This window comes from Aethalodelphis obliquidens, unplaced genomic scaffold, assembly GCF_003676395.1.
Source record: "Aethalodelphis obliquidens isolate GAN/ISIS:26980383/991018 unplaced genomic scaffold, ASM367639v1 scaffold38, whole genome shotgun sequence".
NCBI classification, from domain to species: domain Eukaryota; kingdom Metazoa; phylum Chordata; class Mammalia; order Artiodactyla; family Delphinidae; genus Aethalodelphis; species Aethalodelphis obliquidens.
In genome coordinates, this window is record NW_020837982.1 from 2,494,178 (window position 1) to 2,507,451 (window position 13,274).

Consider the following 13,274-nt stretch of genomic DNA (forward strand, 5'->3'; position numbering starts at 1 on the left):
TCCCCCAGGAGTCTAGGGACCTGGGGTGAGATTAATAAGGAGCCAGCCAACAACCCACAATGCTCAACCCCCCAGGACAGATGTAAGCTGCCGAGGGAGCAGGGAGAATGGCCCAACAAGAAAGTCTTGCTGGAGATGGTCTTTCGGGGCGGGGGAAGGGGGGTGTCTCTTGGAAGACAAGGTAGGCTCCCCCGGGAGGAAATGATGTCTGCATAGGCCCCCCACACAAGAGCATCGCGAGATCCAAGGAAGCAAAACATCCCATTCTCAGGACTCATGTTGAGGGGAGAAGCTGGAACAAATCTGAATCACCATGAGAAAAGCCACCGCGCATGCGCAGAGTCCAATAAAGAAGAAATCCCTCCCACCAGGCAGTGATGGGCCCTGAAGGTGCCATGTCTCTAGGAGGATCTGTAAGGTGCCGACTGTGGGCTGAAAACCCCCTCTGTACCTCCCTGTAAAGCCTTCAGTAAAGTTTTGTGCAAGTGGATTCTTCAGTGGGTAGGAGATGCCAGGCCATGTTTCAGGGTGAGTTTGGGTTGAAAACAAGAGCAGAGGAAGGAGGGGACCGGTGATATTTAGGTTACATGTGTAACGGTCCGTCATCTCAGTGCTTGCTCTCCCAGCTGAGGAGCTTAGAATGGCTGGAGCTAGAGTGGGTTGGAGCAGGAGATGGGCTTGAAAAGACAGGTAGGGGTCAAATGATGGCCTTGCATATCCTGGTGAGGGCTTTGGACTTTGTGTGTTGGTGGTGAGAAGGAAGCCTTTGAAGTATGTCCAGGCTGCACCTATGATGGGTTAGAATGTGGTACACCGGGGACAGTGGGTCATGCTAGAGACCCTTGTAAACAGGCCAACGAGCTGGGCCCCTGAATGGGCAGGGAGGTAATGGGGATGGTGAAGGAATTTCAGAAGGCACAATCAGTATAATTTGGTGACCATCCAGTGTGGTGGTGGGGATGCGTGGTGAGTGGGGAGGAATTAAGGATCATTCCCAGTGTTCAAGCTCAGGTGCATTGTTGGGGATGGCGGTGCCGTTGGCCAAGGCAGGGGCCCAGGAGGAAGTGCATTGGAAATCCTGTGCAGAGGTGAAGAGCTGCCGTTAGGTAGTGGCTATCCAGATCTGGAGGGGAGGAAGGAGGTGAAGTGGTGATGATGAATTAGAATCGCTTCACATAGTGTTAACAGATGAGAAGGTTCAGGAAAACACTTGCAGGGTAGAGAGCTGAGGGTGAGGAGGCAGGTGGGGGAAGTGCTATCAGAGCAGTGGGAGGAGAATGGGGACAGGGAGCCAGTGCCTGGAAGCCCTAAGAGCTGAGGAAAATGGCTGGACTGTAGTCCGCGTGCACAACCTTCACGATGCAGTGCACACAACTACGCAAATTTCTAGGCCCCTTAATAGCCCGAGAGCTTCGTGAGCTCCAGGACCATTTCCAATCAGCCTTGTTAACTGTGAAAGATTGTAAGCTGTGAGCAGAAGTAATAAAGTCATAGGGAAGGGCTGGTGGTGGCCAGTGTGCTCTCTTGGGGTCCACGGAGTCAGCAGGTGTGTCCCCAGAGCTGCTCTAAACCAGGTACAAAAATATGCCCCTGTAAAAAGAAAACAAACCCAGCTCCCTGGAATCTGAATTAGTTAAAAGCTACCTTTTGATAAAAGGAAAAAGACTAAGGTAAAAAGCATCGAAGGGATGGTAGTTGTTAATTTAATGCCTGAATAAGTTCCATTATTACCAATACCTTTTTAGTAGAACTGAAAGTCAGCATCATCTTCACCTCTTAAAAACAACTTTTGTTTTTAAATAATGCTAAATGTAAAAAGGTAATAAAATATAGACAAATAAACAAAAATTAACCATACATAGTTATTCATCTTTTTCCTATGTATAACTATAGTTTCTTATGTGTAAAATACATAGATACTTTACATGATTGGGGATCTACCCTCAGATACAGTTCTTAATCCCTTGATTCTATTGGCAGTTTCCTCCCAAATTTAAGTATTATTCTTTAAACCCATTTTTAAAGGGTGCATAAGGAAGCCCTGTTAGCTTCCAGAAAGTGCTGGATGAATATAGATGATTTAGCCAAAAAATCATCCAGGTGTTGTCTCCAGATGTTTTGGTTGTCTCCAGGTGTTTTGATATTATAAGTAATGCTTTGATGAAAGTCTTAGCTTTCTGATCACTTATTTCTCTAGACTAGATCCCTGCACATAATATTATTGGGGCAAATGGTGTGGACATGTTTAAGGCTAATGATACAGAAGGATGAGGTCAAGTGCAGGAGCAAGTCCATCACACCACACTCTGGACCAGCACCGAGTACTAAATACATCTTTGCTAATTTTACAGATGAAGATGGTATTTCACTGTTTCAAGTTTGCATTTTTGTTGCTGTTGTTGTTTACTATTGAGCGTGATGACCTTTTGTATCATATAGTAATTAGCAAGTGGTACAGTATTTCATTTCTGTGGATTAGCCGTTCATGTCCTTTGCCCATTTTTCTTTTCTACTTGGGTCTTTTCTTAAAATCGATTCTTATGAACCCTATAATTAGAACAATCTCTCTGTTATTTGGCCTTTAAATTTGGGTGTTTTTTTTTTTTTTTTTTGGATATGGGGATATTTTATGGATTAGGTAGTCAAGCGTAATCTTTAGGATTTCTTCCACTGCTTTTAGGCGTACAAAGTCCTTCCCTGTTGTGGGAGTAAATGTTCTTGGCCAACATTTCCAGCTCTCCTCCTTTTGGAAGAGGATAGCTCTTTCTGACCCTTGTGATTCTGTGGAGCTGTGTGACAAGTTCTGGCCGTGACTGTGAGAAGTGGCTGCACATCTGCTCTCCAGCCTTTAACTGCTAATCTGAGACCCTCCAGATTCTGGGCTGCTCAATCTCGTAGCCACTAGCCGCCTGTAACTATTTACCTCTAATTTAAAATTTAGAAGTCAGCTCCTCAGTCTCAGTACCCACATTTCAAGGGTCTGCCAGCCCCGTGTGGCTGTGGCCGTGTATGGGACCGTTCAGCTATGGAACGTCTCCATCACTCCAGCGGCAACTGGATGGCGCTGTCTCAGCTCTCCTTCCCTCTGTCACTTGCTACGGTGGCTGACCAGTCTCTGGGGCCCGAGAAACTGCGGTGAGCAGAGTCCCCCTGCCGACCAGTGATGGACATGTAGCGGGGTGAGAAACTTTTGTGGCTTTTAAGCCAATGAAATTTGGGGGCTACTGGTGCTATTTTTTTTTTTTTTTGACACCATAACATAATCCGGAACTTTTTGTCTTTTCCATTCTATTTACCTAGTCTAATTACCATCATCACAGTTTTAAATATTTAAAAATGTCTATGTTTTATTATCTAGTAAGGAAAGTTCCTATGTATGCTCTTTTTTTTTTCTTAGCCATGCTCTCTTGTCTATTTTGTAAGGTAAACCCTAGGATCATTTTCTTTGGATACACACTCTCTTCTTATAGCGGCCTTGATTGGAATTGTGTGGACTCAGTGATTAGTTTGGGAGCAACTGGCACTCTGCTTCTTCCCATCCAGCTCTGTGGGCTGTCTCTCCATTTACTCCTCTCCTTACAGCCCGCGGCCCTCACATGCCTGTTTGCTGAGTGACGCTGTGCAGACTGAATCAGCAGCAACAGGAAGAAAGTAGGGACAACACGGTGACCTTCCATAAAGCAAAACTAAGTCCTCTTCAAGAACTATTTCTCCTCCGGTGAGCCCCTCTTGCCCTACTCTTTTTGGGGTTGAGATGCCCTATTATAAAAAGACTGTTCCTGGAATTTTTTTGTTTTCTATATGCATAAACTGACAAAATACATTTTCGAAACTTTCCTGATGTGTGAAATCTCAAAGTCTGGATTCGTTTTCAACAGGTCTTTATTACACAGGCCATCTCCATTTTGGTAGGGATTTTTGATGTTGTGAACGGGGTCTTTTTTTTCTATTCTATTTGTATAGTTTCCTGATAGCATAGAGCCTTAGGTGTTATTCAACAACCATCTATCCAGCTCCTTGAACAAGGCATAGTCCCTGTATTTGGAGGCCCAGAGTCTAACCAGGCAGACAGGAACAGTTGATGATCACAACCTTGTAACGAGCTGTTACAGGACCAAGAGAAAGGCTCTCAGTGCAGCCCATGGGAGAACAGAGAGCATTTCCAAGAGGTGCTGAAGCTGGAGTTCACTGAAAACAAGGGGCCCAATAAATGTCTGATGGATGAATGAATGACTGCTGTAAGCTTAAAAAGACTTTTTTTTTTTTTTTTTTTTTTTTGCGGTACGCGGGCCTCTCACTGCCGTGGCCTCTCCTGTTGCGGAGCACAGGCTCCGGACACGCCGGCTCAGCAGCCATGGCTCATGGGCCCAGCCGCTCCGCGGCATGTGGGATCTTCCCAGACCGGGGCACGAACCCGTGTCCCCTGCATTGGCAGGCGGACTCTCAACCACTGCACCACCACAGAAGCCCAAGACTCAGTATTTTAATGAAAAAAAATTTTTTTTGGCCTCCTGTAGAATCCTAGACATGAGTATATGGTGAGTGGTGGTACTGTTTTTGCTTAAGGCATACACGACCTAATTCCTTTCTGCCTTCCATCCGCAAATTATCAAGTTGGTGAGGGAGCATCCCTCGCCATCTATTTCTCATCCTCTTTTGCCTTTGGGCCAGACTCAAAGAGAGTACCCTTATTTTTGCTCTCTGGGGCTAAGGCATGCCTTCATGGAGTTTTTTTTTTTTTTTTTTTTCTTCATGGAGTTTTTAAATGTACAAAATCAGGGCGCATTTCCCAAAGTGGGACGAAAGGAGGAAAATAAGAACAGAACGAGCCAGTCTCCTCTCTGGTGCACTGCTTTCTGCCCGGATGTGTTTCTGCCTGGATGCTACATGTGCTCTCTGGGCCAGGTCACCCCCAGCCTCAGGTACCCCCTATACATTCAAGACTCCATAACCCTATTTTAAACTGCTCAGTGGACATATCCATCTGGACACACTTCTTGGTCATTTTTCAGGACCCAACTCCTCAGTCATCGAAGCTGCCAGTCACTGGTCCACACCTTGGACACTGTGCTCACTAGTTACGTGGCTGTTTCCCCCACTAAATTGTGATCTCGCATAGGGCAGAGACCAAGCTTTCTTCTTTTTTGGCATCTGCAATGCCTGGCAAAGGGCTTGGCACAATTACAGTAACTGAAAACATTTCTTTGAACAAATGAATCAGATGAGGTTACCTCTGTTGACATTTTCTTTGTGTAAACATATTTAAGTTGGGGAATGCTCTCTGAACCTCTGATCAGGAAGGGGCCCTATTAAGATTCCGATGTGAATTTCCTATTTTATATGGAGGAAGTGGCCCCCATGGGGGATGTTCTGAACTCTGTAACCCCACAGGATCCTCTTTATCAGTGACTAGCTTGACTCACAGCATAAACACATGGTAAAGGACCTAGAAAAATTTGGCCCAATTTAAATATATGATGCGTCTTTGGAAATTTTAAATATGCATATATACATATATATGGTGTATGTACCTATGTACATATTACAAGATATAAATGCATTTTTAGAAGGTACTTTAAAAAAAGCCAAATCTACTAAAATTACAATTCCACATTAACATTATGAAATATCCACTTACCATCAGCGAGTACTTTTAAAAGAACAAAGTGTGAGAGATTCAAACAAACGGGGACTACGTTGCTATAGTGTGGCCTAATATTTACAGAAACATAATCAACATTGTGAAACGGCTTCTTTTCAATTGGCAGCTAAAAGAGTCTTAAGTGGAACTTACTTCAGTAAGAAGATTGACTCTCTAATGAAGACAGGCCTGGCATGTTACTCGGGGCAACTGCCCTCGAGGGAGTTTAGATGCCACTGTGCGTTCTGGCGTGCAGCGTGCAGGCTAAGTTTCACGGATAGAAATCAAGGGAGAACGAGGGGTGAGGGCAAGTGTTACAGATGCTGGCCACCACTTGGGGCATGGGGGTGAGGGATGGGCTGCTTTTTTCTGGAAAAAGGAACACTGCGATGCTACCTTTGTTGTAGGTTAAGTTTTTACTATTCTTCCAGCATGTTTCCGCCCTACCCAAACCCCCTTGGGGATAAACTTTTCTGGCCAGACAGTTCAAAATTGCCAGACTAGCCTGGACTGTCCCAGAAAGCAAAACTGTGCAGGCAAAAATGGGCACAGGGGCCTGTAAACGGTGGATGATATTGTCAATGTTCTCAAGGAGCTCACTGTCCGGAGAGGGAGAGGTGATCACCCAAAGGCACCCCTACTTTATGATACTTTAGCCTGGAGGGAAAAGATAGCTATTTGCAGTATAGGTGACCCTTGAACAAGGTGGTGTATAATTTATAGTCGGTCCCCTCTGCATCCCTGAATTCAACCAACCACGGACCATGAAGCACTGTAGTATTTACTACTGAAAAACATCTGTGTGTAAGTGGACCCTTGCAGTTCAAACTCCACTGTTCAAGGGTCAACTGTACTTGAATTTTCAGTGGTCTTTAAGCCTGGTGCCCAGAGAACTCACCTGAAGCTTTACAGCCACACCAACACCCCCCCACAGGCTCTTTCTTTCCCTCCCTCCCAGGACCCCACCCCTGGAGAGTATGCACACTCTGCCTCGGAGGTCTGGCCCAGAGCCCGGAGTGCTGCCAAGCTCTCCAGGTGAGTTTCCTCTGCTTTCTCAGTCTTTCTGTAAACAGACCAGCACTTGCCTCAGCCCTGCAGGTGTCTGCTTCTTTTAGCCCTTTGTCTAACATACCAGACGCTGTTGCCCTCGTAGGCAACAGCTCTGTCCTGCCCACAGGGTCTAGGCTGCATTCTTTCTCCATCTGGGAGCTGCCCACATAATGGGGTAAAGAAAATGGTAAAACTCCCAGCAGTGGAGCCATGGAAAGCGTCTGACAGTGTTTACACATGCCACGCCCGGGAAGGTTCTGCTGGGGAGAGCTGAGAGCTGGAGAGAATTGTGGGCTCCTAATATATGCCCTTTGGTTGATCTCGGGGTGTCCTGGCATTTCTGACTGCTCATTTTAAAAGAACCAAAGTCACCTTAACCCAGAGAACAGAGTCACCCCTCAGCCTGGCAGGCCCTAAAGAAGTATTTGATGGGGTTCAGGACATGTGACCTCAAAGTATGGCACCTTGAAGGAGCTTGAGGAAATGGCAGAAGCAGGAAGGTTTCTCTGACCTTTCCCCTGCCATCGTCTCCTGAAACAGGTCATAAAACCTTCACTTGAGAGGTGCCCTCCCTAACCCCAGAGGAAAGGAGCATCCTTATCTCTGAAGACAAGACACAGGGACTTCGAAAATTGCAACAGGTCTTGCTAGGTTTCCCCCACTTCACCGCACTTACCTCATAGTCTTTGACCTATCAAATTTTTACACAAATGCTCACTCTTCATCAAACCTAGGATAGAAATACTCAGGCTTAACTGATTTTTCGGGTCTTCTCATCTCTTTTTGAAGGCTCCTGTGTCATGTAAAATTTATATTAAATAAATGTGTGTGCTTTTCTCCTATTAATTTATCAGTTTAATTTTCAGACTCAGCCAGAGACCCTAGGAGGCTCAAGGGAAACTTTTTTCTCCCCTACACATTTCACCAAAATTATTTTACCTTTCGTTTAGAGAGGTTCTGGAAATAGAAAGGTCCTTCCCATGGAGCGGGGGTGGTGATGGTGGTTTGAGGAGAACCTAAGACATCCTTAAAAGAAAGGAAATGGCCTTAATGTTTCAAAAGATCAGGGAGGAGTGCGGGGAAGTGAGAAAACAGAGCTGATGCATGTGAAGAAATTAAATAACTCCCCACATCTTAGAGCAGATTGAATTTACATTTTACTTAAAAAAAAGGGGAGGAGTACATACACAGGGAGGAAAATGGGACGGGAACAACAATGATCTGAAATGGATTTCTACAGTTTTCCCCTACAATGGTAGATTTTGTCTGTTGGGCAGTATTTCTCCTGCTGGCGTACAACTGCTTACAATTAACGAGGTTGTAGACAAGGGAACTGCCAAAGTTTGGGCCTGAATGGAAAAGAGAGGAAGTTATCATATACAATGTAAGTTTACAATACACAGCATTTTCTTTAAATGATGTAACGCAGTCGCAGGAAGAAGTTAACAGTACTAACACGAGAATAATCAAATTTTTGTTTGTTATCCATGTACAGCAACTAACTGCTTTACAAAAAAGCAAAATAATACAATATATCATCACAGGTATTTACAGTGTAGTAAATATACTTTTCTGTCAAATTTTACACAAACTATTTACAGGTGAATATACTGCATTAAAAAAAACTGTGTGGCTGACACTAAGAGTGAATTTTTGTATTAAGTCCATTGCATAACATTGAATAAGACATGCCTCATTATGCCTGGGTTGGGGGTGGGATGTAAAAACAAAACCAAAAAAACCAGAAAAGCCAAAACAAAACTGAAAACCCCTAAAACCCACTGAGCAGGGAGGGTTGCCGGCTTACAGTCTGTCTCCCCCAGGACATCCGTTCATGGGGGTGGCAGCTGGCTGTTCTCTGTGGTGTCCTCAGCCCTGGCCCAGGACCTGCGCAGAGCCGGCACCCAGTAACGGACAGGTGCTGAGTGGATGCAGGACAGAGCACTTGCCACTTCCCCCAAAGCTAGTGAACTGGGTCTCGGTGCTGGCAAACAAGGGCACACCCCTGGGACAGGGCAGTGATAAAACGGGGAGATCATGCATGCCAGAAAACATGGTGAGTTAATGTTTTCCTTTTTAAAAAGTCAGGGGAAACACCCACAAACCCCAAACAAATTACTTTATAGAACTTACATCCAATTATGCAAAATAGGCAACCTACTATGAACTTCAGAATTTCTTGTGCAGGTTATAAGTATGAGGCCTAAAAAACAGTTTCATTTCTCAGAGGAAGCATACTGGTGAGAGATTTATCTCATGTGCATTTCAGTTTCTTGGAAAGCTGGATTTTCCTCAAAAGGCAGAAGTTCTTCAAACAAGGTAAATCTTAAACCTTAATAAGTTTTCAAATTCCCAGGATATACTGGTAAAAAGTATTTTTGCAATTCAAAGAAGGCTCAATTTTGATTTGTGCAATGCAGATCATTAATTTCATGAGGTACTTCAAGTGAATTCATCCATTCATTACACTAGAGGGAAATAACGAATAAATTTAAGACACAGCATACCTTGGAAAACTTGTTTATGGACAGATCAATATTTTTAACGGTAAACCTTTGGAAGTTCCTCTATTTTGATAGGAGAAGGAAAATAGCATAACACTACCCACTGTCATTGCACCAAACCAACAACAAAGAGGGAAAAACATGGAACCAAAATGATTAAAGGCTCACATCTGCCTTTTATTCCAGGAGCCAGGAAGTTGTGATGCCCATCCCAGAAGCTCTGGGGTGTGGGGGAACGTGGACCTTACCAGCAGCTTGGCATCCTTGGCACCGGGCTGTTAATGATCTGTTTCTAAACTCAGCTCTAGTCTTAATTCCTTATCGTCTCAGTTGCTCTGTTATTATAAACATTCTATTCTAATGAAGCGTCTACAATAGTTAAAAACAAAAGTTTAGTTAATTGCACCTGTCTTCAATATTTTCCAACAATTCAGTGTCAAAATAACTATGAACACTAAAGTTTTTTTCATTTTGGCTAACGGTTCTTACTTTTCCCAGGACTGTAAACAAATTAAAAAAATTAAATTCTTGTTATTTCTGAATATCAAAAGCAATTTTATTTACATTAACATATTACATTGTTACTGTGTGGATAAATGTGAAATGTGTTATATTATTAAAATCAGAACATTTAAATGTACCATTGATTTAGCTGTGGAATTTAATTTACTGAAATCCACTCATGAAATAGCACTTCAGGAAACTCCCCCTCCCCTAGGTTTCTTCTTCTCTCCCAAAGCCATTACACCTTAACATATAAAGGGAACCCAGGAATAGGGGGATAATATCTTCTTGTAATAAATATGGTTTAGTCCTAAATTGGAACATCCAGATACTAATATATTCACTGAAGTCAAATTATTTTGCACACTGCAGGTACCACAAAGAAATTGGATCTGCATTACTATGGAAATTCCAATGCCATGATAATCCATACCATTCAGTATAGCAGCAACTCTTAAGGTCCCCTATCGTCATAATAATGCAGGTTGACCAGTCTTTTCACAGTGATTAAATGCAATTCTATCATACAGAACCCAAATGTTTTTGCTAGAGATTCCTGACTTTTTTGGAGGGGAGAGGAAAGATTACAAGACATTTAAAATACATCTCATCAAAAAATTTTTGATAATATACACCACACTCTATGTTTCTGGGAAAATTATTAAACAAGATAAAAGCATCGTCTACTCTAATAGTCACGTACCATTCCATTTTGTTTGGAGCTAATGCAACCATCTACGGAAATTACCTCCTAGGAACAATTTGCAACACTCTGTTCACTGATTACCCTGCTCGGAATTATTTAGGAAAGAAGAAGAGGAGGGGAAAAATGTATAATTACTATACTTAGTATAGTTTTGGCTTACAAAAACAAAAAACGACTTTTAGCATATTTAAAGATTAAAAGATAATCAACTGGAAAAAAATATAAACTAGTTTGGATGACTGAGTTTGGATAAGGCCTCAGAACTCATCTCTTTAATTCGGTAATGTTAAGATACATGTGGTTACGCTTATTTTCCTGTAATTATTGCTAATACTCAAGTGTTAGTATTTCTTAAGAACCCACTACAAAATACTAAATCCCTCCTCCCCCACCCCCCAAAGTACCTCGCCTGTGGCTTTATGGTATGAAGTCACTGAGGCTTGACCTCTATGGTTCTTCAGTTTTGTAAGGTAAAAAAAAGTCCACAGCTAAAAGTCAGATTAAACATACTGGGGTTATATTATTATTTCTCCCATTAACTTCTATCTTGAAAAGTGTGTAAATAAGACTAACACTTTACTTTGTATGTTGAAGAAGGGGAAAACATAGAAGGCAGAGCTCTGTGCAAATGGCTTTCATAGCTGGCCAGTAGTAGCAGTATTCAAGAAATCATCCTCTCTCACAATTGGGATGTTCTCAGTTCAAGTGTCCTGACCTCCCACTTTCTTTGCAGTTGTTCTGAACACTTGCTTAAACCAGACAAACCAAAAGTAGAAGAAAAAAAAGTTAAAGAAAAAAGCAGCATTAAATTTAGGCAACGCTTCCAAGAGTTGATCATCTGGCAACATGGCAGACTGGATGGGCTCATTATAAAACATGAAGTGCAGCATCACAGCACGGTGGTGAGGGGTCACTAGTGAAGAGCCCGTATAAGTTAAGTCTGTTTGAAAACGGAAAGAAAGAAAGCTTCACACGATCTTCTTAATGCTATTACGTTTGAAACTGCCAGCGCTTCTTTGCTTCTGCACCTGGCTTGCGGATCCATGACGAGTTCGCCCACTGTTACAGTGCCCAGTGGTAGGGGAGAGTTCAACATTCTCCTTGTCGATTCCTGGAGAGAAACAGAGCAGCCAGTTACCCCCTCTCCTGTGGTGTTGAGCTCCAGGACTGAATCTCACGATTTGTATACGAGATACAAGCTGGTGTATTGTTTTTGCATTCATTTTAATAGTCAGTTGCTAGAGTGTTTACAAAGATCTTGTCACACAGAAAACCTCACACTTTGTTAAGCAAAATTTGCTATCATGGCAGAAAAATAGCATAAGGAAAAAAAAAACAAAACAGAGAAGTTGCAAGGAAAAGCTAGAGGCAGGCAGGATTGAGCTGAATGAAAGGCTAGCAGCCACCAAAGACTAGAACGCCTTCCTCCAAATCAAAACAGAAGCTTCCAGCAGAGGTCAGCTTCTAGCCACGTAGCCTTACTGGTGTTCTATACACAGAATATATTCTGTAGTTGCAGAAGGTACAGAAATTCATCATTTCAAAGAAAGGCAGATGCTTTTTATTTTTTAAATCACAGTGCCTACCCCAAAGGAACTCAAATATTTACTGAGAAAATAATATATCAAAAAGGTCATACTGTAGAATTTTTGCTTTGATCTTCTTTTCAACTCTGGCAAGTCATTTTTTGTTCTGTACCGTAAACAGATGCCATTTATTTCTCTCATGGAGGAGATTAAACCTCCCCAAACTGGGCCCTACAACGTATTTTTATAAATCATCTAATTAGTAACTTCATAAAAGTAACTAGAAGCAAAAACAAGGTATTTTTTACTCATCAGATTAATAAAGATTACAAATTCGACAGGTAACAGAATAGTGGTTACCTCTGGGGAAGAAGTGACTGGAAGGGGGCATGAGGATGGTTTCTTGGGGTGCTGGCGATGTTGTTTCTTGATCTGGATTTTTAAGTATGTTTACTTCTTAAAAGTTCATTAGGTTGTAAGTTTATAATCTGTGTGCTTTTCTGCCATACTTGAATAAAATTTACTAAAATAATTAGACCGATTATACCCACCTTTGACATAACTACTGGTAGGAAAGCAAAAAGTATTTCAGCAATTTGTATCAAAATGTAAAGTACTGATTGATATTTACTGATACAGAAAAATGACCATAATTTTGGATTAGGGGGAAAAAATCCACATACGGGGAAAATAAACAAACAAACAAAAAGGCTGGGGAAACATTTGCCACAAAATGTTATCTCTGGATGGTGTGATTTCAGGTAATTTTTACTTTATTCTTTTTTTTTCTGGCTGAGCCACACGGCTTGCAGAACCTTAGTTCCTTGAACCCATGCCCCTTGCAACGGAAGCGTGGAGTCCTAACCACTGGACCACCAGGGAATTCCCTGCTTTATTCTTATCTGTACCATCTGAATTTTAAAATAAATAGTAAATTTGACAATGGAAAAACTTCTATTTTTGGACAAAAAATAGTACGTCAAGTCAAAAAGTATTTACGTTACTGAACATGTACATAGACCCACACATCTATTTGTTTGTTGGTTCTTGAACAGGAAATGGATCTGTGATGACCTCCTTCTAGGAGCCACACATCTTTGTTTGGATTCAGCCTTGAATTCAACTCAGAGTATGAGGCATCTACAGGCACATGGTCTGATTTACACAGGCTCCACAGAGGTTTGCTGTCTTGAGCTTATCAAAGGAACACTGGCATATGACAAAGTGCACTGGGCTGGGAGTGTGAGTGCATCATTAAAAATGTCAGCAACACCTCTCCAGGAGGCAAGCATAGTGAACCCACTCTTGAATCTGTTCCAATCTAATCCTACGGGTAGAAAGAT

At 42.4% G+C, this 13,274-nt stretch overlaps 1 protein-coding gene across 9 annotated transcripts in view; it reads right to left on the minus strand.

The window, feature by feature from the left end:
• Positions 1-7,825: 7,825 nt before the first annotated feature.
• NF1 (neurofibromin 1) overlaps positions 7,826-13,274 on the minus strand; it is a 245,310-nt gene continuing 239,861 nt past the window's right edge. For 6 of the 9 annotated variants that reach the window (XM_027130345.1, XM_027130346.1, XM_027130347.1 and 3 more), the window contains one exon: positions 7,826-11,516. In XM_027130345.1, coding sequence (XP_026986146.1) covers positions 11,374-11,516 — 143 coding nt within the window. In that variant the 3' untranslated portion in view covers positions 7,826-11,373. The remainder of the gene's footprint in view (positions 11,517-13,274) is intronic. The other 3 variants (XR_003437957.1, XR_003437956.1, XR_003437958.1) reach the window with 3 other exon arrangements.